Here is a 21,947-nt window from a genome sequence, read left to right as displayed (position 1 = left end):
CCGCCTTTATTTGGACTCCTGCCCTTGTTCCATTGGCCGAATGCCGGATTGCACGTGACATTCTTGTTTTTTAAAAAAGCCCTATTGGTCCGCTCTAGGTTTTCCTCGAAGCACAACACGGAAGACCCTGTCCGACCGCTTCCCTATTGGCCGTGCCTTCGTTCACGTGACTCCGCTGCGCACAAGCCCTCAAAGATGGTGCTGGGAACTGGTTTCCTGGTTGGTAGAGAGCGACCCCTCGTGACTTGGCCGTCAAATGCCCGCCCAACCCACTCTCTTATTGGTCGGGACTTTAGCCCTCTGTGACGCCGCACTTCCGCCCGATAGGGGATCCAGAGGGCTCGGAGCTCCTGTGACCTGGTATGGCTTTGGGCGATTGTGCTGACCCTTCACCCCTTCCTCGGGTTAGTGTACCGATCCCAGTCCCCTGGACTACCCCTCTTTTTTGACTGTCACTGGTTCCTCAGCGACTCATGAGCCCGCGTGCCTTCGGGTCTGAGGCCTGAAGGACTCACCGCCTCCGTTGGGAGGCGAATTCCGGAAGAACTGTTTAGAACTCTAGGAACCGGCCCTAGAGCCTTAATCGAGCTCGGCCTCAGTTTCCCATCTGTACACTGAAGAGGTTGGGGTCCGTTGCCCCCGTCACCTTCCAGGTTACGGAAGAGGAAACTGAGGCCGCGACAAAGGAAGCATTGTCCCTAAATCGCTAAGAGAACCAGCAGAGGGACTAGGATTCCAGGTTATGATGCCATTTTCACGCAGGGGTGCCTCTCACGCGGTGTCTTCGCTTCTCTTTCCTAGCGCCGCGCCATGGCATCCCAGGGTCGTCGGCGGAGGCCGCCGCGGAGGCCGGGGACCGTGGTTCCTGGGGAGGCGGCTGAGACGGACTCGGAGCTCTCTGCGTCCTCGTCGGAGGAGGAGTTGTACCTGGGCCCCTCCGGCCCGTCGCGCGGCCGACCCACGGGGCTGAAGGTAGCCGGGGAGGCTGCAGAGACCGACTCGGACCCGGAGCCGGAGCCTACTGCCGCGCCGAGGGACCTGCCTCCGCTTGTGGTGCAGCGGGACTTGGCAGGGGAGGCCTGGGCCGCCGAGGAAGCCCCGGCCCCCGCCCCCGCGCGCTCGCTGCTGCAGCAGCGGCTGGCCGAGAGCCAAGCGCGGCTGGACCACGATGTGGCCGCTGCTGTGAGCGGCGTGTACCGCCGTGCGGGCCGGGACGTGGCCGCCTTGGCTGGGAGACTGGCAGCCGCTCAGGCGACGGGGTTGGCTGCAGCCCACAGCGTGCGCCTGGCGCGCGGGGACCTCTGCGCCCTAGCTGAGCGTTTGGACATCGTGGCTAGCTGCTGTCTGCTGCCGGACATCCGCGGTGTGCCGGGAAGCGAGCCCGAGCAAGACCCGGGACCTCGGGCCTGAGACTCGACTTCCCCACCTGACTGCCTCTTGGGGGTAGGCCTGGCAGCTTTTGTGACTTGGCTGTGTCCCTGTACCCTTTCCGCATCTTAGTGTCACCCTAGGGCTAAACCTGCCCCGGCTGGATAATGCCCTGGTTTCGCCTCATGGCCCTGACCCTGGCCTCTGGTAAATAGCTGCTCTGTGGTGGTCTATTTCCACCGTGTCTCCTGGCTCCTCCTCCTCCTCGGGCTTGGCTCCACCCCTTCAGCCCGATCTCATCTCCAGAGTCCAGCCGTACCCTTAGGATAGGTTTTGTTTCCTCTTGTTTTTCCTGTCCTGCTTACATTACTTACCTGGTCCTGGAGTTCATGTACTAACTAGTTTCCTTCTTCAGGCCCAAAATGATGCCCCCTCCTGACCCAAAGGGATCCTCCTGCACCAGATCCCCTGGCATGTGGCATCTCCTCCAGACCCAGGAACTTTAGGCCAAGGTGGTTCCCCCTCCTAACTCTCTAGACCTGAAGTGACACCCTTCAGGCACTTGGGCCCAGTTCAGCCCACCGTGGTGCTTTTGGTGCAGTAGGGTCCCACTTGGCAGGTAACTTGGCAGGTGTGCTCTCTGTTGGTCCCTGGGTGCTGAAAGGCTGTGGATTTCTGGCCCAGCTCCTGGGCTGGGGTAGCAGCCTCTGTGTGCACAGTCTGCTTCCTCTTTCAGGCCTGCCTTTGTCCTCAGCAGTCACATTTACACCCTTCCCCCCAGCCATACTCCAAGATCTGAGCCCCAGGATGGAAAGGTGGGAAGAGCTCTCTGTGGTGGACTCATTAAAATCCAAAACATTTCCCAACTTGCTCAGTTTCTCTTCCTCACCCCCCCACCCCCCCAGTACGGGCTGGGTGAGTTAGTGATTTCTGAGTTGAGGCACCCCCTTTCTAGCCTATTGAAGGTGAAACTGTAATTGGATTTTTCCCTGATTTTGCATTTATTTGTATTTAATTAATTCAGCATACACTTTGGGGTTCCTGGGGTGGGGGGTTGCAACAAGCAGTCCCTGACAATATGGGAGACTGACAGTATTCTATAAATAACTGGAGGAACCATAACTTATTGTTCAGTTTTTTGTTTTTTTGTTTTTTTTTTTTTTTCCTGGCATGCTTAGAGCTCTAAAGAAAGAGCAGTGTGGTAAAGGTTTGCTGGTCTCTGCTGCGCAACCTGGTCTGGGGAGGAGTGGTCATTTAGCTTCTCAGAGGAAGTGACCTTGATGTCTGAGCTGAGCCCTGGAGGAGTCCATAAGTGACCTGGGAGGAGACTGGAGAGGAATGCAGACAGCAGGAGCAGAGCCCTGAGTCAAAGGGGGCGTGACCTAGTGTTAACTTTCCTACACTGACAAAATCCCCAAGACAATCAACCTGAGATAAGGAGGAAAGGTTTGCTTTGGTAAGAGATTCAGAGATTCCAGTCCAAGGCTGCTAGGCCTGTTGCCTTGGGCCTGTTGCAAGGTACATCACAGCAGGGGAGCGCCTGGGGGAAGGGAACTGCTGAATTCTGCTCACCACCACACCCTGCCAGTGGGAGATCCTTTAACCCAAAGGCTTCCGTGGGGCTTTAAAGAGCCTAGCTATCTGGATATGGTGGTGCACACCTATAACCCCAGCTACTTGGGAGACTGAGGCAGGAGGATCACAAGTTTGAGGCCAACCTGGAAAACTTGGTAAGACCCTATTTCAAGAAAATAAAAAGGACTGGGGATGGCTCAGTGGTAGAGCACCCAAGGGTTCCATCCCCAATATTAAAAAAAAAAAAAATCTGATCTATAGCACCTACTGAGGTATTAGAGGGAAGAGAGGGGGTGTAGAGGTGAGTGTGACACCAGCAAGAGCCAGAGAAAGGTGGGCTTCTAAGCTAGGCAGGAATTCTTGCTCTTCACTTAGCAACCAGTAAGCAGAGAAGGACAGAGAATCAACCAGCATCCTCAGCCAAGCTCAGAAGAGAAGAGGCAGTCGATTTCCTGAGCTAGAAGTGCAGAGGTAGCTCAGCTCACACTTATCCTGACAGCATTTGTCAATACTGAGACCCAGGCTCTTGGATTACCATAGCTTCCAGGCCTTGCTGTTTGAAGAAAGAAAGGATTTACCCTTTCAGAATGGTCCAGAAAACTGCATTTATAAAGCAGCTCTGGCTCAAACTAAGGAGTCAACATTCAGCTCAGACTGTGTAGCAGCAAAAGGACAGTTGGGTTTCAGCTCAGCCGGAACCTGCAGGAGGGTAAGATGGTGAATGAGCAGGGCTGTGAGCTATGTCCTTGGATTTATCCTTGAAGAGATGGTCAAAGACTGAATCAGAAATAACACAAGATGCTGAGAAATTCCTGGGGAGACAGAGGGACTCTCCCATACAGTATTCTAATTTTTATTGCTTTGTAACAAATGCCCCAAAACTTAAAGGCTTAAACAGTTGTTCTGTTACACCCAAAGATTCTGTGGGTTGGGGGCTGGGTGTGGTGGTGCAGTCCTGTGATCTCAGTTACTCAGGAGGCTGAGGCAGGAGGATCACAAGTTTGAAGTCAGCCTCAGCAACTTAGACCTTGTCAAAAAAAAAAAAAAGTGCTGGGGATGTAGCTTGATAATAAGAGTGCTTCCCTGTGATGTGTGAGGTCCTGGGTTCAGCACCACACAAGAAAAAAATATATCCCTGGGTTAAGAATTGCAGCAGGGCCCAGTTGGAGGGTCTCCTGCTTCGAGGAGGAAGGGCCAGGCAGACTCTCCAATGGCTGATTCTGTAGAGGTCGTGTTAGACTGTGGTAGTCACCTAGTGCGTGGATTGGCCTGCAGAGTCCCAGGCAGTCGCACTTGGTAGCTGGGCTGGACTAACTCAAAGGGTAGGCCATTGACTTGAGTGTCTGCACGTGGTCCATGGTCCTGGCTGTTTGGCTTGGGCTCACCATGAGAGGCTTGGGCGGCCTCACCTGGCTCCTGGGAACCATCCCTCGGTGAGCTCAGGGCTCCACAGTTGTTTACCTGGCAAACCAAGCAGATGTGGCCATTTCTGACCTAGATTCCAGAGTCCTGCAGCTGCACTGAATTCTATTCGTTGGGAAGTCACTTAGTTCACCCAAGATCCAAGGACAGCTCTTAATGGGAGTGTCAGAACTGAGAGACTGTTCATCAATAATGGAGCAAAGGAAACAGGCCAAGTCCGGCTCTCTTGGACCCTGTGTTCTGGTTGTTCAGAAGGTGCCTGAAGGAACACTGATGTCCATGTCGGGTCTCCCAGGGAAAGAAGTGATTATGGGTGGGCCCGGAAGAGGGGTGTTTGTGATTGGGGAAGACGTCTGAAGAGATGACCCTGAACAGGATTAGCTCACAGTGGGAGGGAGAACCGCTGGGAAGTACAAGGAGATGCGCGTTCCTGACGCGGGACTGGAAATGCAGAGGCGCAGGAGGAGTGGGGGGGCGTTTCCCAGGTACAGGCAAGGAAGCCACTGGGGTCTGAACAGGGTTTGGGAGGGGAGGTCGCAGAGGCCTGGAGCATAAAGGACCCTGGGGAGGCCCTGGGATCCTATTCTGAGTGGATGGCAAAGCCACAGATCTGTGTTCCAGCAGAGAAGCTACTTGGCTTTGCATCTGAAAGGACCTTTCTGGCATCTGTAGACCAAAACCAGGAGACTTTCCGTAAGGGGCCAGCTGCTAATATGCTGCAAATCATGTGGTCTCCATTGAGAGCCTTCACCTCTGCTGTTGCCGAGGGAAAAGAGCCCAGGATGACAGAAATCAATGAGCACGGGTGTGTGACCAAGCCAGGCCTGCTTGGCATACCGTACAGGATGCCGAGTTTTGCAGAAGAGTTTATTCACATGTTTAGCCACATGTGGAGACTGGAGAGGAAATCTCAAATCTGCCTCCCTGAGGATAAGGTTTGAGAACATCTATGGGAAAGGCAATTAGAGGTGAGGAGGCAATCCGCAGTTCACTCATGCGCCATCAAATTTCATCAGCCATCACCACCATGGCCCACATGGGAGAGGAGTTTTCTAGACTCTAAAATTGGTAAATTAATTTTTTTTTTTTTTTGGTACTAGGGGTTCAACCCAAGGTTGCTTTACCGCTGAGCCACATCCCCAGCCCTTTTTATGTTTTTGAAATTTTTATTTATTTAATTTTTAAATGTTTAAATTTATTTAATTTTTAAATGTTTTGTTTATTTTTTTTTTTTTATGTGATGTTGAGGATGGAACCCAGCACCTCACAAGTGCAAGGGAAGCACTCTATCACTGAGCCACATCCCCAGCCCCTTTTTTAGTTTTTATTTTGAGACAGGGTCTCGATAAGTTGCCCAGGCTGGCCTCAAACTTGGGATCCTCCTGCCTCAGCCTCCCTGTTACAGCTGGGATTATAAATGTGCACCACCCTGCCCAGTTTAAAATGGATAATTTTTTGCCAGGCATGGTGGTACACACCTGTAATCCCAGGGGCTTAGAAGCCTGAGGCAGGAGGATTGCAAGTTTAAGGCCAGCTTCAGCAATTTAGAAAGGCCCTAAGCAACTCAGTGAGATCCTGTGGGTGTGGCTCAGTGGCTGAGTGCCCCTGCGTTCAATCCCTAGTGCCAAAAAAAAAAAAAAGGAATTTTTAAAGTCAGTAAAGTGAATAAGAGCAGGTGAAATGACTGAAGTGTAGAGGGTTGGTTCAGGTGTGTTTTAATAAAACTTCATTTTCAGAAGCAAGCAGTGGGGTATATTTAACCCTGTGCTACCCACAGAATAGAGGACCAAAATAGAAGGCAGACAGACTAGTTTGAGGACCCTGTAATAAAACTGACAAAGAGGCAATGGCCACCTGGACCGGGTGCAGCTGGGGAGGGGAGGAGCCGCCTTGGAAGGGCACCGGGAAGGCAGAGCTCCCAGGACTCACAGGAGGTGAAACAGCTTGTCCTGGGGAAGCACAGCTGTCTACTGGGAGCAGGTCAGGGGCGAGGGGGGGGGGGTGGATTACAGATCAAAAAGAGAAGAATCTGGATGTATTAATCTTGGAAATCTATTAGATATCCACTAAGTACATCAGATGTAGGGCCTGGAGCTCAAGAGAGATTGGTTTTGCAGGAGCACGTTTCTGAGTTTTCCTTTTTGTAGATGGCCCCTTAACCATGGGGTGAGGCTTGGGGGTAGTTCAGTGGAAGAGCACTCGGTCACATGCACAAGGCCCTGGGTTCAATCCCTACTGCCACAATAAAGGGCGGGGGGTGGATGAGGTTCTCTAGGGGTGGGTAGAGATAGATAGAAAAGAAAATAGGTCTGAGGGCAGTTTTACAGATGGGTCTCCCAAAGCTCCCAGGATAGTGAAGTTGAAGTCTTAGGTTCACTGTTCCAGGGAATGGAAAGGAGACACATCCTCAGTGTGTGACATTAGCATGCCTTTGTGTCCAAATAAGAATTTATAGGCTACCAGGTGTGGTGATGCACACCTGTAATCCCAGTAACTCTGGAGGCTAAGGTAGGAGGATCCCAAGTTTGAGGTCAGCCTCAGCAGTTTAGCAAGACCCTGCCTCAAAAAGGGCTAGGTTTGGAGCTCAGTGGCAATGTGTCCCAGGTTCAATCCCCAGTATCACATGCACAAAAAAAGAACTTATAGGCTGGCCTCATGGGTAAAGAAGTAGAAAAGACAGAAAAATCTTAATATATCAATGAAGAAAATCTAGAATTTATATGGATCAAGCTATATTTACCCTAGAAATGCAAAAGGGTTCAAATATTATTCTATTAATAGAATTTACCACATTTATAGATTAAAGAAGAAAGAATCCAGGATCATATGACAAGAAAGCATTTAATGAAATGTAGCTCATGAATAGAAATAAATTTTTTTAAAGCTTATTTTATGTTACTGGGGATGGAACCCAGAGTCTTACACTTTCCACCATTGAACTCTGTCGCCAGCCCTCCAAAAAATGTCTTTAAAAGCAGATAGGGCTAGATGGGGACCTCCCTAACGTGATAAAGGATATTTATCAAACAAAAACATTGGAAGTATTCCTTTTTTATTTTATTTTTAAAATTTATTTTATGTTTTAGTGCTGAAGATTGAACCCATGGGCACTCTACCACTGAGCTACATCCTCAGCCCTTTTACTTTTTTATTTTGAGACAGGGTCTTACTAAGTTGCCCAGGCTGGCCTCCAACTTTCGAATCCTCCTTCCTCAGCCTCCCAAGCCCTGAGATTAGAGGTGTGCATGTGCCAGAGTGCCCAGAAGCAGTATCCCTTTGTTTTCAAAATCAGGAAGGAAATAAAGATATCAATCATTATCATATTTATCCCATTCAGATGGTCCCTGACGTGGTTTTTCTTTGTGGTTTTTCAACTTTATAATGGCATGAAGGCAAAATGCTCTCTGTAGAAACCATACTTAGAATTTTGGATTTGAGCTTTCCCCAGGCTAGCAATATGCAGCTGGATCTCTGATCCTTCCTCCATCTGAAGCTTCTTAGAATGTCTCACATAATAAAGTTGAGTTGACGCGGGGAGAACACCATGTCCAGTGTCCAATCCCTGGTACAGGCAAGGGTCCAGTTGATGGCGCTGGAGGAAAGATTCCCATTAGCAGCTGATGGGAAAGAGTTGCAAAACAGGGAAAGAGAAACATAGATTAGAAAAAAAGTAAAAATGCAGAAAAGAGCAGATTTAAGGAAATGTCCCCACATTCCTTTAAATCATCCTTCCAACCCTGGGGAAGGTAGCTAATAAGATGGCGAGCCTCAGGTGTTGGTGGAGGGTGTTCAGCTGCTCTTTTCATTGGAGTAAGTGACATGTTATTGCCTGATGTGATTCACTTAGAAGCCGTGTTTTCCATCAATGAATCGATAGTTTCCTTGTGCTAGGCAGTTGGTACCAGGGTCTAGGCACATAGAAGGTAACAACTGTTAACTTTTCTTTGTTACTTTGAAAATTTTTTTTTTAGTTGTAGATGGACACAATACCTTTATTTTACTTATTTATTTTCATGTGGTGCTGAGTACCGAATCCAGTGCCTCACACATGGCAGGAAGCGTTCAACCACTGAGTCATGACCCCAGCCCCAAGAACTGTGAACTTTTGATTGGAGTGAGGCCGGGTTTCCATGATATTATCAACACATTATCACCCAAGAATGGGAAGCTATACTCCCCGAAGGTATAATATGTCAAAATACACTCTACTGTCACCTTTATCTAAAAAGAATAAATAAAAATGTGTTACCAGGGCTGGGGTTGTGACTCAGTGGTAGAGCACCTCCCTTACACATGTGAGTCACTGGGTTCAATTGTCAGAACCACATATAAATAAATTAATAAAATAAAGATCCACCAATAACTAAGAATATATTTTAAAAATATGTTACCATATTTTTGATACCATATCAGTGGCTGCCAGGCACTGTGGCGCACACCTGCAATTCTAGCGACTCAGGAGGCTGAGGCAGGAGAATCCCAAGTTCAAAACCAGGCTCAGCAATTTAGAGAGACCCTATGCAACAAAGAACCTGCCTCAAAATAAAACATAAAAAAAGTCTGGGGTTGTGGCTCAGTGGTAAAAGCACCCCTGGGTTCAATTCCCAGTATACCTCCAAAATGTAATCAACACAGTTACAACATTACAGTAACGTAATGGAATGTGACTTTTCTTTTTTCTTNAAAAAAAAAAAAAAAAAAAAAAAAAAAAGGGTTTCAAAGAGCTGGCCGCTAAGAAAATGGCGAAAAATCACACGATACAGAGAGTAGTTCTTAAACCAAGGGTAAGGGTGGGACGGCTCTGCGACCTTAATGTCCAGCTTCCACGCTGGAAAGAGAGCATGAACCCGGAATCTCTCTATTTTTATAGGGGGACCACAAAGGAGTTCTGATAAAATGTTCTTCACCAAATAAGGCAGGCGATAAGGCTCCAAGGGCGGAGTCTTGCTTGGTGGTGTCTTGTGGTCAGCAGGTTAATTGACATCTTGGCGAGTCACACCGTCTCAGTGCTGCGTGGGATCACAGGCCCAGCTGGAGGGGAGGCGCACCTGCGCTCACTCCCTGACAGGGAGCCCGCAGTGCCAGGCCTGCCCCTCAAGTGGCCAGGATGTGCAATAGCTCACACACACAGCCCGCAGACGGCTCGTGACAGTCCTCACCGCTGAAAAGAACTAATGGTAACGTGCAAGTGGATTTTCAAAGTAATCTCCTTTGTCTGGCACAACCTTACAAATGAGGGAGCCTGAATTTTTATTTAACTGGCATTTAAGGAGGAGCATGTGGTGACAGGTGGAGCCAGGTAGCAGACCATTTATGTGGGTAGACTTTATATACTTAATTGACACATTTAAAAAAAAAAATGGGCTGTGGCTCAGTGGCAGAGTGCTTGCCTAGCATGTGTGGGGCCCTGGGTTTGATCCTCAGCACCACATTAAAAAAATAAAGGCACGCTGTCCATCTACAACTAAAAAAAAACAAGGTGGGTGCGGTGGTGCATACCTATAATCCAAGGCACTCAAAAGGCTGAGGGCAGGAGGATCTAAAGTTCAAGGTCAGCCTGGACAATTTAGCAAAACCCCATCTCAAAATGAAAAGGGGGAAGGGGGGGAGCTCTGCGTGAGACCCTGGGTTCCATCCCCAGCACAGAAATAAGTAATCAATGTTTGCGGTCCAGGCCAGAGTGAAACCTGAGATTACCCCAGTTCAGGGGATTTCGCGACCAACCTTTGTCACTAGCCCTGTTGGCAGCCTCAGCCTCCAATCCACGTGCTCCTGTCAGCCTAACGGCAGGACAGCTTGCAGAGCGTCTGACAGGAGGCCTGCCCTGGCCTTGGCAGCTCCGAGGTGTGGCTGCTGCCTGACCAAGTTAGCCTGGACCCGGCGCAACTGTGGGCAGCCTCACCACAGAGGAGCGGACCCAACGGCAGGACAGGTTGCACCAGGTGGAGGGAGGACCGACCAGAGCATTTAGCTGTCTGGCCAGTGTTGTGGTCATAAATGTCAGTGCTGAGTCACTTGCGTCCTAGTGAGAGTTGGAGAATGCTGCCTGTGGATCAAATCACAGGGTTTGGTTATAACAGCGTCGTATTTTGTCAGCCAGGAAAGGCCCCATACCATGCCTAGTTTTTTGCTTTTTGTTTTAAGTAGCAGGAATTAAAACCAGGGGCCCTCAACCCCTGAATCACATCCCCAGCCCTTTTTATAGTTTATTTTGAGACAGGGTCTCAGTAAGTTGCTATGGCCTAAGTCGCTGGCCTCGAACTTGTGATCCTCCTGCCTCAGCCTCCCGAGATGCTGGTATTACAGGTGTTTGCCACCACGCCTGTCCATGCCTGTCCATGCCTATTTTGACAAGAGTTCCTTCCCACCCATCTTACCTGTGCAGGATTCTCTGTGGGCTTCCCTAGAAGTTCACTGAGGACCCATTAACTCCATAGAGGGTTTTCTTGGGCTGTGGCTGTGGCTCTGGGTTCGATCCTCAGCACCACGTAATGATAAGTAAAGGTATTGTGTCCATCTACAACTAAAAGTATTTTTTTTTAAAAAAAGATAGTGCCCACCTATAACTAAAAAATAAATATTTAAAAAAAAAGAAGAAGAGGGTTTTCTTTGGGGTTGTAGACACCACGTCTTGCCCATCCACCCTCCGTGCTTGGTCCATCAGGTGCTCACTCTGGCAGGAACAAAACCCAGTTCCGGTTCCTTTTGCCCTGTTAGATGTGGACAACCCGGGCAAGCATGCCTGTCAGTGGACATGACCATGTCCGGGGAATGGGCATAAGGCCATGAGGGCTCTCAGAAAAGCAGGAAGGATCAGTGACAGCAAGATGGAGCTTCCAAGACAGGCCACACAAATGTGAGTGCCAACAGGCTGTGACATCCATCATCCCCCTGGCCACCAGGACTTAAAGAGAGTCCATAGTAGAAGGTCAGAAGGAGAAGGGGACACATGAACCAGAAGCAGTTTCCAATCTACTTTTTTTTTTAACAATTTAACTTTTTTTATTTGTTGTTTTTTTTTATGTGGTGCTGAGGATTGAACCCAGGCTCTCACCAGTGCTAGGCAAGCGCTCCACCACCGAGCCCCAACCCCGATCTGCTTCTTAATAGATGGGACAAAAGGAAAAGTTTTTGCTTAAAAGGTCAAAGGAGTTTGGCCCTGTCCTTCCACTAGGAGGGGGTCCTAGGGGAGAGGAAAAGTAGAGACAGAGATGAAGATGAAGGTGTTTTTGTTGTTGTTTTTTCTAGTGCTGGGGATGAGCCCAGGATTTGCCTGCTAAGTGCTCTACTGAGCTGACTCCCCAACCCCGAGATGGAGACCTTGGGAATAATGTGCCAATTTTATGGCTTCAGGAGCCTGGGAACAGACTCTGTGAGACCATCTGCAGGGCTGACCTTCCAAGCACCCTGCAGATGGTGAGCTGTGTCCAACTTGGCCCAGCTCCTGGGAGTCCAGAGGGATATTTTATTTAATGGCAGCATTGATGGTCAGTGATACTTCATAAAATCTGTCTTAGCAAGGGGACAGGGAGAATTTTTTCAAACAACCTTGAAGGGCACTTGACCTTCTGGTGAAAAGGGACACCAAGGCTTGTCAGTGGGGGCCAAGCATCTGTTACCTGTGGGTGATGCTCCAGGTACCCCAGAACAATCAGAGCGCTCAGTCACGTTTCCATAATACTCAGTGCGTCCAGGGAGGGCAGGCTTAGAGGTGTCAGGCACAGGGCAACCAGGACACAGGAATCCACATCTCCTATTTGAAGTATGCCAGATTTTTTTTTTTTTTGGCAGAGTAGCAAGGGCTACATTCAAACCATGAAGTGAACCACTGTTACGTTTCCCATCTGTCAATTTCTACATTCCATTTTTATGGAAAAATGGGCATGACATCTCCAGGCCACTTCCTGGTGAAAGAGGGTGAATTTGGGAGAAGTAACCCAAAGTCCTTGTACTCTGTCAGGTGGGATGTGGACAGTGAAGGGTGTTCAGCATCAGAGCAGTCCAGAGGTCCACAGTGGCTGATGGCAGGTGACTGGACAAAGCATACATAGGGCAGGGACTTAAAGTCCTTTTCATATCAAAAGGTTTCTGTTCTGCCAGGCACAGTGGCACACACTTGTAATCCTAGCCATGTAGGAGGCTGAGGCAGGAGGATTGCAGGTTCAAGGTCAGCCTCAGCAACTTAACAAGTCTCTTTCTTGAAAATAAAATAAGAGGGGCTGGATTGTGACTCAGCGGTAGAGCGCTCGCCTCGCACGGGCAGGACGGAGGTTTGATCCTCAGCACCACATAAAAAATAAAGGCATTGTGTTGTGTCCATCTACACCTAAAAAAATAAATAAATAAATAAAAAATAAGAGTCAGGGATGTAGCTCTGTGGTAAAGTGACCCCGGGTTCAATCTCCAGCACCCACCCCCAACAAAAAAAATAAGTTTATGTACCACTTTCCCTGATGATCAAGGACAGTTTTGAGTATAATTTACATTTATTTATTTATTTTGTAGTACTGGGAATTAAACCAAGGAACACTACCACCTAGCTATATCCCAGCCCTTATTTTGAAAAGGGTTGAAAGAGGGTTGCTAAATTGCTGAGGCTGGCCTCAAACTTTCTTCCCTCCTGACTAAGCCTCCTGAGTAGTTGGGATTATAGACATGCTCTGCCAGGCAAACGAGTGGGCTTTTTTATTGTTGTTTGGCTGTTCCTTGGTCCAATTTGATCCACAGAGGATTTGGATCTATAAAATCCGTTTGGCTGGGCGAAAAGAGGAGGGCAGGAGAGGGCAGAAAGGAGGGTGGAGATGATGGAAGTATGCATGTATTAAAGTGCCACAGTGAGACCTGTTAATTCATGCAATTAATATGTGTTAATAGCTATAATTTTAAAAAAAAGAAAGAAAAAAAATCTATCCAGAAGGTCACAAGGGGCAGACACAGCTGTGTTAGTGGCCCAGCATGGGAAGCTGGAGGCAAGTGGGAGCCCAGAGTTAAATAACTGCCTCTGTCAATTACAGTAGCAGCTGGAGCCACCACGTGCAGCATAGGGTCATGCCTGCCGCCACAGGGCCCAGCTGACCTGAAAAATCTGCTCTAGAACACATCCGAGAGAGGCTACAGCTCTTCTGAGGATACCTGCAGCAGCCCCATTATTTTCTTGGCAATACAGGTGAACAAGGTTGTCACAATCAGGTAAGCTGAGAGCAGAGTATAGAGACGGTGCCAATTTTTTTTTTTTTTTTCCCTAGCACCGGGGATTGAACCCTGGGTCAGTCTACCACTGAGCTCCATCCCCAGCCCTTTTTATTTTTATTTTTATTTTTGACACAGGATCTCATTCTGCTGCCCAGGCTGTTCCTGAGCTCCTGGACTCAAGCAATCTGGCTTCAGCCTCTAGAGTTGCTGGGACTACAGGTGTGCCCGGCTGTCCCCGGCTACTGGTGCATTTTTCTGGTTGCCTTTTCAAGAGAGCCTAACAAAATCTTAATCCATTGAGCTGTCAACAAGCTATCAAGTTCTCAGATGTGTAAATCCCGCCTCGCATAAAAGTTAGTATTTGCTAGACCGCAGCAGACATTCCTGAGGATTTTCTTTGCCTTGGCCGATTCTTCTCTTACACAACAGCTTCCTTCCCTCAAAACCTCAGAAAACATCCTCCCCTGCTCCGTACAGTCATACAGGATTTCTGCCGTCTCCAAATGAGTTTTTCTACTGGTGTACAATATTGCATGATAAAAAAAATTAAATAGTAAAATTCTATGTTATATATATTTTGCCACAGCAGCAATAATAATAAAACACGAAGAACAGCTGGAGGGAAAAGGGAGAAAGAATTTGTAAGGGAGGTTGAGAAGTACAGTCACAGGGGAAGCAAAGGCCACTGGAAGGACTTTTTCAGCCTGAGCTGAAAATCTGTAGGAGGCATTTTTGGTTTACATACATAAACCCCTTTGTGATTGACAGTAGAAATCAAGCGCGCGATGGCGCACGCCTGTAGTCCCAGACACTAGGGAGGCTGAGGCAGGAGTTCAGAGCCAGCCTCAGCAAAAGCGAGGCACTAAGCAGCTCAGTGAGACCTGTCTGTAAATAAAATACAAAACAGGGCTGGGGACGTGGCTCAGTGGTCCAGTGCCCCTGAGTTCAATCCCTGGTAACCCGCCTAAAAAAAGAAAGAAAGAAACAGGACTCCTCAGGTTGGTTGGATTCACCAACCAGCTCGTGAGGCCCTTTGCGGACCCTCGCCCACCCAGCGCCCAGGTCCTGGGCAAGGAGACTATAGAGGGCGGCGCGAGGGCTGGTGGGCGTGGTCTGGGCTATGGAATGGGGCGTGGCTAGAATGAGGGGCGGGGCTGAATGCTAGCCGGGCTGTGAGAGCAGGCCAGCTGATTATCAGTGTTGATAACCTGCTAGTCGTGCACGCGCTGGGCCTCGCTGGAGTCCGCGTGGCCTGTGCCCAGCGCCCTGGGGGCGGAGTCCACGTCTACCCGATGCCCCAGGCACGCAGGGCCGCCCCTGGCCATGGACCGGTGGGGAGTGATTGGGGTGGGGTTGTAGAACCGAGGACAGGAGACAGATGAGTGCCCCCCTGAGGGTGGGGGCGAAGGGACTGCTGGAGGCAGGGGAGATGAAGGCTGGGGCGGCCAGAGTACGGAGGAATGAAGTCTCCGAACCTGTGCAGATGAGGGAGCAGGTGTCAGCGCGCCAGATGCCGGGTGAGGACGAGAGCCCGGGGCGAGGGTCAGGTCTGGGATGCAGAGCCGAGGAACCCGCAGAGGGCAGGATCTGGGGTGGACGGAGGTTGGGCCAGGACACCGGGCAGGGCCCCTGGGGAGGAAGCTGGCCCTTCCTGCCCTCCTCCTTTTCTCTCCCCCAGTGATAACGGGAGCCACCAGCGGCATGGGTAAGGTCTGCGCACCCGAAGTTGGGGGGCAACTTGCAGAGGGTGACAGCTTCTCTGGTCTGTTTGTCCTCAGATGCCCCATAGATTGGAAGGCTATTCCCTCAGGAAGCCTTCTTTCAGTGTCCCCTTTCCCCCACCTTGGGGACAGTGTTTCCACTGGTTTTCTATAGCTTCCTATCAGTCCTCTCATTATCACTCTGATTCACTCCTTCAAAACATACTAATTGGCCACCGACTCTGTGCCAGGCATCTTCTAGGTACTGGGCATGTAGCCATGAACCAAACTGGTTTTTTAAAAATCAAAAGACAAGAGGGGAGGCAGGTGTAAACACCATAAAGCACGTTCTGTCAAAAGGTTCAAACAGTTGAGGAGAAAAATCAGGAAAGGAGGGCAAAGAGTCCTGGGGATGTAGAAGTTTTTTTTCTTTAGGTGCTGGGGGTTGAACCCAGGACCTTGTGCATTCCAACCTCATCCTCTACCACTGAACCACACCCCCAGCCCCTGAGTTCCAATTTTTATCTACTTTAATCAGAGAGGCTCTCACTGCGAAAACTCTGAAGGAGGTGAGGGAGGGAGTCATGCAGACAATTGAGAGCAGGGAGTTCCAGAGTGAAGATGAAGGCAGCTGCAAAGGCCCTGAGGCAGGGAGCATGGCTTATTGGAGAAACTGGGAAGGTGCTTGCCCATTGTGGCTTTATCAGAGTGACAGGAAGGAGACTGCTAGGAGATGACAACCCAGATACTCCTTCAGGGCTGGTCTTGGGGAATCTGGTGGGTCACTGTGGAGACTGTAATGTTTATTGAGTGACATAGGGTCATGGGAGGTTTCTGAGCAGAAGAGGTAATTCCATAAGGGGTGAGGGTGAAAACAGGGAGATTAGACTAAGAGGCTCTTACAAATTCCAAGCAAGAGATGTTGGTGACTTTGACCAAGGAGATCACAGTAGAGGTACAAGGGATGTTTAGATTATGGATATACTATGAAAGTAGAGCTGATGAGATTTACCGAGAAATCGAACAGGCATGTGAGTACAAGGTTTTAACCTTATAACCTGAAATATAGTTAGACTCACTTTTTGATTCTGTATCATGTCTAACATTTTTAAAGTCGATTTCTTGAAATTGTCTATGTAACCAATCATGTCATCTGTGAACAGTTTTCCTTTCAAATCTGCATACCTTTTATTTATTTTTTCTTGTCTTATTGCAATAGCAAGGAACTTCAATATGATTTTAAAGAGGATTATAGAGTGAACAACCTTTCCCTGATCCTGATCTTAGGGGGTACAGCATTCAGTCTTTAGCCATTAAGTATCATGTTAGCAGTGGTTTTGTTCTCTTGTATATTCATTTGTTCAGGTAGATTTATTGCACATTTGTGGTGCTGGGGATGGATCCCAGGGGTGGCACATGCTAGGCAAGTGCTCTACCATTGAGCTACATTCCCAGCTCTTGAAATTTTTTACACTTTGACCAACATGTCCCTTACTTTCCTGTCCCTCAGCCTCTGGTAACCACCAGTCTAATCTTTAATTGCATGAGATCAATGTTTTTAGATTCCCCACATAAGCGAGATCATGCAGATTTGGTTTTCTATGCCTGGCTTATTTTATGAAATAAAATAAGGTTCGTCCATGTTGATGCAGATGACAGGATTTTCTCCTTTTGTAAGGCTGCGTGGTATTCCATTGTGTATATGTACCATGTTTTCTGTTTCCACCGCTGGACATTTGAGTTGATTGATTCTGTATCGTGTCTGTTGTGGATAATGCTGCCACAAAGATGGGGGTGCAGATGGCTCTTGGACATTCTGATTTCACTTTATTTTCAGCACACCCAGTGGTGGGATTGCTGGATCTGACTGTTTTTTTTCAAGTGTTGAATCCACCCAGCATTTCTGTGACAAATCTCGCCCATTCCCAATCTCTTATCCTTTCTACACATGGCTGGACTTGATTTACTAATATTTTATTGAAGATTTTTTACGTGTATGCTCATGAGGGATGTCTATTTGCAGGTTTTTTCTCGTGATATCTTTCCTTGACACTGACATTGAGATAATCCTGACCTTATAAAATAAATGGCTCCAAAGGGTTTGACCAGAACACTTCAGACGGAGCTGCCATTTGTACAACAGAGAAGGACTGGGGAGGAGCAGATTTGGGGGAAAGAGGGTGAGCCTAGGTTTGGAAAAAACGTGTCCTTGGGGACACAGCCCTGAAGTTCAGGGGGAAATCAAGTTGGAGATTGAAATTTAGGCATTGTCAATATGTCAATGTCATTTAAAGTCAAAAGACTAGATGAGAAGACTGTGGGGAGAGAGACATGGGAGAAGCACAGTCCAGGTCATCCCTAGAGTCCCCAGAACTAAAAGATCTGAGAAAGGAGATGGAGCCGGAGGAAAACCGGAAGCAGAAAGTGCTGGGTTTCTGTTCTAGTGACTAAAAGGCTCAGGGGTCACTTCAGGGGAACTGGGCTGACCGGGCTGCGCAAAATAACCACACAAGAGACACAAAGACCTTTTAGGGGTCGCTGTGACAGCTCCTCTGACCCTAAGGGTCCGCAGAAAGAGAGAGAGCGAGAGCACGTGCTGACCCCTTTTATTGAGGAGAAGCTATTCAAATGAGGCCAGGGGTCAGGTTTCAGGGGGCTGAGTCCATCTTCATGATGACCACCCAGGTGTCTGTCAGCAGGTTGATTGACATCTGGGTAGGCCACACCCAAGGGCACAGTAAGAGAAGGGGACACACACAAGGCACTTCCATGGAAGATTCTATCCTAAACAGGGCAAGGGGTCATATTACAAAGGAACAGGTGAGCATAGCTCCACCCATGGGGCTGTAGCAAGACACACCCTGACTGAGCGCCTCAGCACCCAGCTGGGGAGTGTGACTCAGTCACGTGTGAGGTTGGTCTCCCACAAGAAAGTCTAAAATTTATTGTATTTTATGTTTTGGGAGTAACAATTGAACCCAGGGGTGCTCTACCACTGAGCTACATCCACAGACTTTTTATCTTTTATTTTGAGACAGGGTCTCACTAAATTGTGTAGGGTCTTGCTAAATTGCTGAGTCTTGCAAGTTGTATTCCTGAGTCACTGGGATTACAGGTGTGCGCCCCACCTCATTCCACATGTATTTACTAACTATGTCTCAAGAGAAAGGACAGTCAAGGCAAAAGGAACAGCATGTGCAAAGGCCCAGAGGCAGGAAAATCCAAGGGTGCTTATGGGGACTAGGTCAGTTGTCTGCTCTTCCTGGTGCTCCCATGGAGTACCACTGACTGGAGATGCAGCTGAAGACCCAGGCAGGAGCCAAGACATGCAGGGCCAGAATGAGGGGCATTGTTTTGCCTCAAGAGCCCTGGGGAGCCATGGAGTGTTCTGAGCAGGAGAGGTACTGGTGCTGCTGAGTGGAGAGTGCCCAGGTGAGCCTCTGTCTGCCGTAGTTACCTTAGTACCTCTCAGGAAAGAGCAGGTGCTCAGGAGACATAAATGAGTGGATTTTCTATCATTGAGAATATAAACCGATGTCTTCACTTGGACACAGGAGGCCCCATGGGCTCCTAGACACTGTCCACTTAGGTCAGTGACCCTGGACTCCAACTGTCCCAAAGCTGCTGCCTGCCACATGCCTTCCTGGAAGACCTTCCTCAGTGCGCCCTGGGCAGGTGCTGGTTTTCTCTTTTGTTCTGCAGTGTCCACAGAGTCTGTAACACCAGTAACCTCGCAGGCAGGACATGGTCAGTGGATCATGGCGGCTCTCCAGGCAGGGCTGCGCATCCTCCTCCAGGTGAAACCTGAGCAAACTGGAGCCGGAGGGGCCTGGCTGGAAAGTTCCAGGATGGGGTTGGGCGGGGACAGGATCCGGGCTGGGACAGGAGGTCCTGGCGGATGCCCAGCCAACAGTGGAGGCACAGGTGGAGCTAGGGTCAGGGGAAGGGGCTGGGGCTGGGGCTGGACAGGGGCTGGTCAGGACTGGGGCTCAGGCCTTCACCCTCCAGTCCCCGCCCTTTTCAGAGCAACTTTGTGGCAGGATTATCAAGGATCCCCAGGGGATTGGGGGGCTAGGGCCAGGAGACCGGAGGCCTGTGTGTGTCCCTGGACAATGTGCGGCTGAGCCCCCTGCGCACACTGACCTCAGCCTTCTGAGCTTGCCCTCCCACTGCCCCATCAGTCTTCCCGGGACTGTTAGAGGGACACAGTATGTCCCCCCTCGCTCAGAGAGGGACGCACAGAGGCAGGGAGGCACAATGACATATCAACTGTACAGCGCCTCTCGCTCACTCTTTACCGCCCTCTGTTGGAAAACCCACGGAATAGCTGGGCATCCTTAGAACACGGTACTCTATTGCCTTCTACTGGAAAAGTGTCCTAACAGCTGTAAATCAAGATCTGGGACATGCATGAGGGTCCCTTGGATGAGGTGCCGATCCGCAGTATCCATCCGGCACAAGTGTTCAAGTGGATCTTGGTTCTGACCTTGCATTTTCTGAATGCAAGAAAGAATTACCTTCATGGGAAACCAATGCTGCCTTTCTGAGCATGTGGATTATTAAAAAAAAAAGTCTCTGTGTGTGTGTGTGTGTGTGTGTGTGTATATATATATTTGTTTATGGTAGTGGGGACTGAACCCAAGGGTTTTTTATCACTGAGCTTCATCTCAATCCCTATTAATCAATGCATTTTAAAAAATTGAGACAGGGAGTTGGGTACAGTGGTGCACACCTGTGATCCCAGCAGCCTGGGAGGCTGATGTAGGAGGATTTCAAGTTCAAAACTAGCCTCAGCAATTTAGAGAGGTCCTAAGCAACTTAGTGAGACCCGGTTTCAAAATAAAACAAGGACTGGAGATGTGGCTTGGCGGTTAAACAACCCTGGGTTCAATCCCCACTATGAGAGAGAGAGAGAGAGAGAGAGAGAGGAAGTAGTAGAAGAAGAAGAAGAAAAAGAAGAAGAAGAAGAAAAAGAAAGTGCAAACCAGCCTGCCCCCTCCAATCCTATTTTTCCAAAGTGGCCCCTAATTAAACATGTGGCAGGTATTTTTTCCTCTATGCATATGGAAGCATGTTGATGATTTTTTAAAAATCCAGAATAAAATTTAATTTTCTGCAGCTTTGCCTTTTTCTAGTAGGCACGTGTCTTGGGGAACATTTTAATCTTGAAAAACAATAGGCCACCCATTGTTGTTACTGTCCCACAGTGACCCGTCCATTAGCTACACTGCTCATCTCATCATTCCCTGTTGGTGAGCCGCCAGGGGTTCCCTATTATTTGTGCCTACAAACGCCATCACCAGGAATAGCTTCGAGTGTTTGTTGTCCACGTGTGTGAGTATCTTGCAAAGGAACACATTTCCTAAACAGGACTTGATAGGCCAAAGCAGGTATGTGTCTTTTAAATTCTACTAGGTACTATTTTTAAAAAAACACATTCTAAAGTTTTAAATAAGAAAACGTGGGAGGTGTGGGACAGCTGGTGAGGACAGGAAATCGTTGGTCCCATTTTCTTCCCCAGAGCATCTCAGATACTGCAAACTGCAACACGATGCCCAGGGTCCAGGCGAGTCTGGGCCAGCAGGGGCTGCGCACAGGGCAGTGGCTCCCGCCACTGTGGGTGGCCCCCAGGATCCTCTTCTGGCACTGAAGATTATGTAGGAAAGTACTGAAGTGGGGGGATCGTGTTCCACCTGAGGCGGGCTATTCTAGGCTCGATAGACGTCGGAGACACAGTACGAGGGCAAGTCAGATTTCTTTTCTTTCTTTTTTTTTTTTTTAAGAGATAGGGAAGCTGGGAGCCCTTGCGAGCCATGGAGTTTTATAGGATGAGACAAATATGGGGCAAAGTGTTCAAAAGAAACGTGACAGGGGTGGCAGTCCAGCAGGAGGCAGTGGAGGGTGTCAGAGAGATGCAGTGACCCCAAGGCTTCTTGCAGGAGGCGTGGTCTCACCCGAGGCGGGGCCTCAGGGGCGGAGCCGCACGGTGGGTCTCGGGGGCGGGGCTCGGGGCAGGGCCTCGGGAGGGGTCTGGGGCGGGGCCTGGGGAGGGGCTGGGGGCGGGGCCTCGGGCCCTGGGACCTCAGCAGCGCCCGGGGCAGGTTGCTGGGCACCTGCGAGTGCCGGCGGGAGCAGGGCGGACTTTCCTTCGCCAGCCCCTTCCCGCAGCGAGCCCCGAGCCCCGCGTTGGGCTTCACAAATGTCACCTGACAACCCGGAAGGTTTCCCTCACCAGGGATTGGTCACTTTTGGCCTTGGGGTGCCTCAGTCCTGCTGTGTAGGTGCCTTAGTGGCAGAGAGCTTCCCCAGGGGACAGGTGCGCAGAGGAGGGGAGACCCCTACCCCGGGCTGGGGAGCAGGTGGGCAAGAGGCCCCGACTGACCCCTCTGCCTTTCCCGCTGCCTGAGTGGATTTTCCCCAGTCGCTGGGGAGTCGCTGCCAACTGTCCTGCTTTCCCTCTCTCCAGAATCCTGGCCCAGAACTATCGGTCTTAATAAAGATGTCCTCAAAGACGCCTCACGCGGAATAAACGGACAAGAGGCCAAGGGACAGAGCCGCCCTCCGCGCCCGCACACCCGGACGTGGAGCGAGGAGGGCGACCTCACTCCAGGGCGGAAAGGAGGGTTCTTAGTATGTCTGCTGACAACTAAATGGCCATTGGGTGAAATGACACGTTAAAAAATTATGCGT

At 49.5% G+C, this 21,947-nt stretch overlaps 1 protein-coding gene across 5 annotated transcripts in view; it reads left to right on the top strand.

The window, feature by feature from the left end:
• Positions 1-93: 93 nt before the first annotated feature.
• Positions 94-21,947, top strand: part of Bloc1s3 (biogenesis of lysosomal organelles complex 1 subunit 3) — a 32,006-nt gene continuing 10,152 nt past the window's right edge. The window contains exons 1-4 of one of the 5 annotated variants that reach the window (XR_007343023.1): positions 94-404; positions 802-1,443; positions 13,380-13,554; positions 13,693-16,851. Coding sequence is in view for 4 of the 5 variants with exons in the window: in XM_048790704.1 (XP_048646661.1) it covers positions 363-404; positions 802-1,410 (651 nt within the window). In the remaining variant the exon portion in view is untranslated. Of the gene's footprint in view, positions 405-801; positions 2,491-13,379; positions 16,852-21,947 lie in introns of those variants that run through there. The other 4 variants (XM_048790704.1, XM_048790705.1, XM_015496709.2 and 1 more) reach the window with 4 other exon arrangements.

The sequence above is a fragment of the Marmota marmota genome, unplaced genomic scaffold (assembly GCF_001458135.2).
Source record: "Marmota marmota marmota unplaced genomic scaffold, marMar, whole genome shotgun sequence".
Classification (NCBI taxonomy): domain Eukaryota; kingdom Metazoa; phylum Chordata; class Mammalia; order Rodentia; family Sciuridae; genus Marmota; species Marmota marmota.
This window is presented reverse-complemented; position numbering and strand designations above follow the sequence as displayed.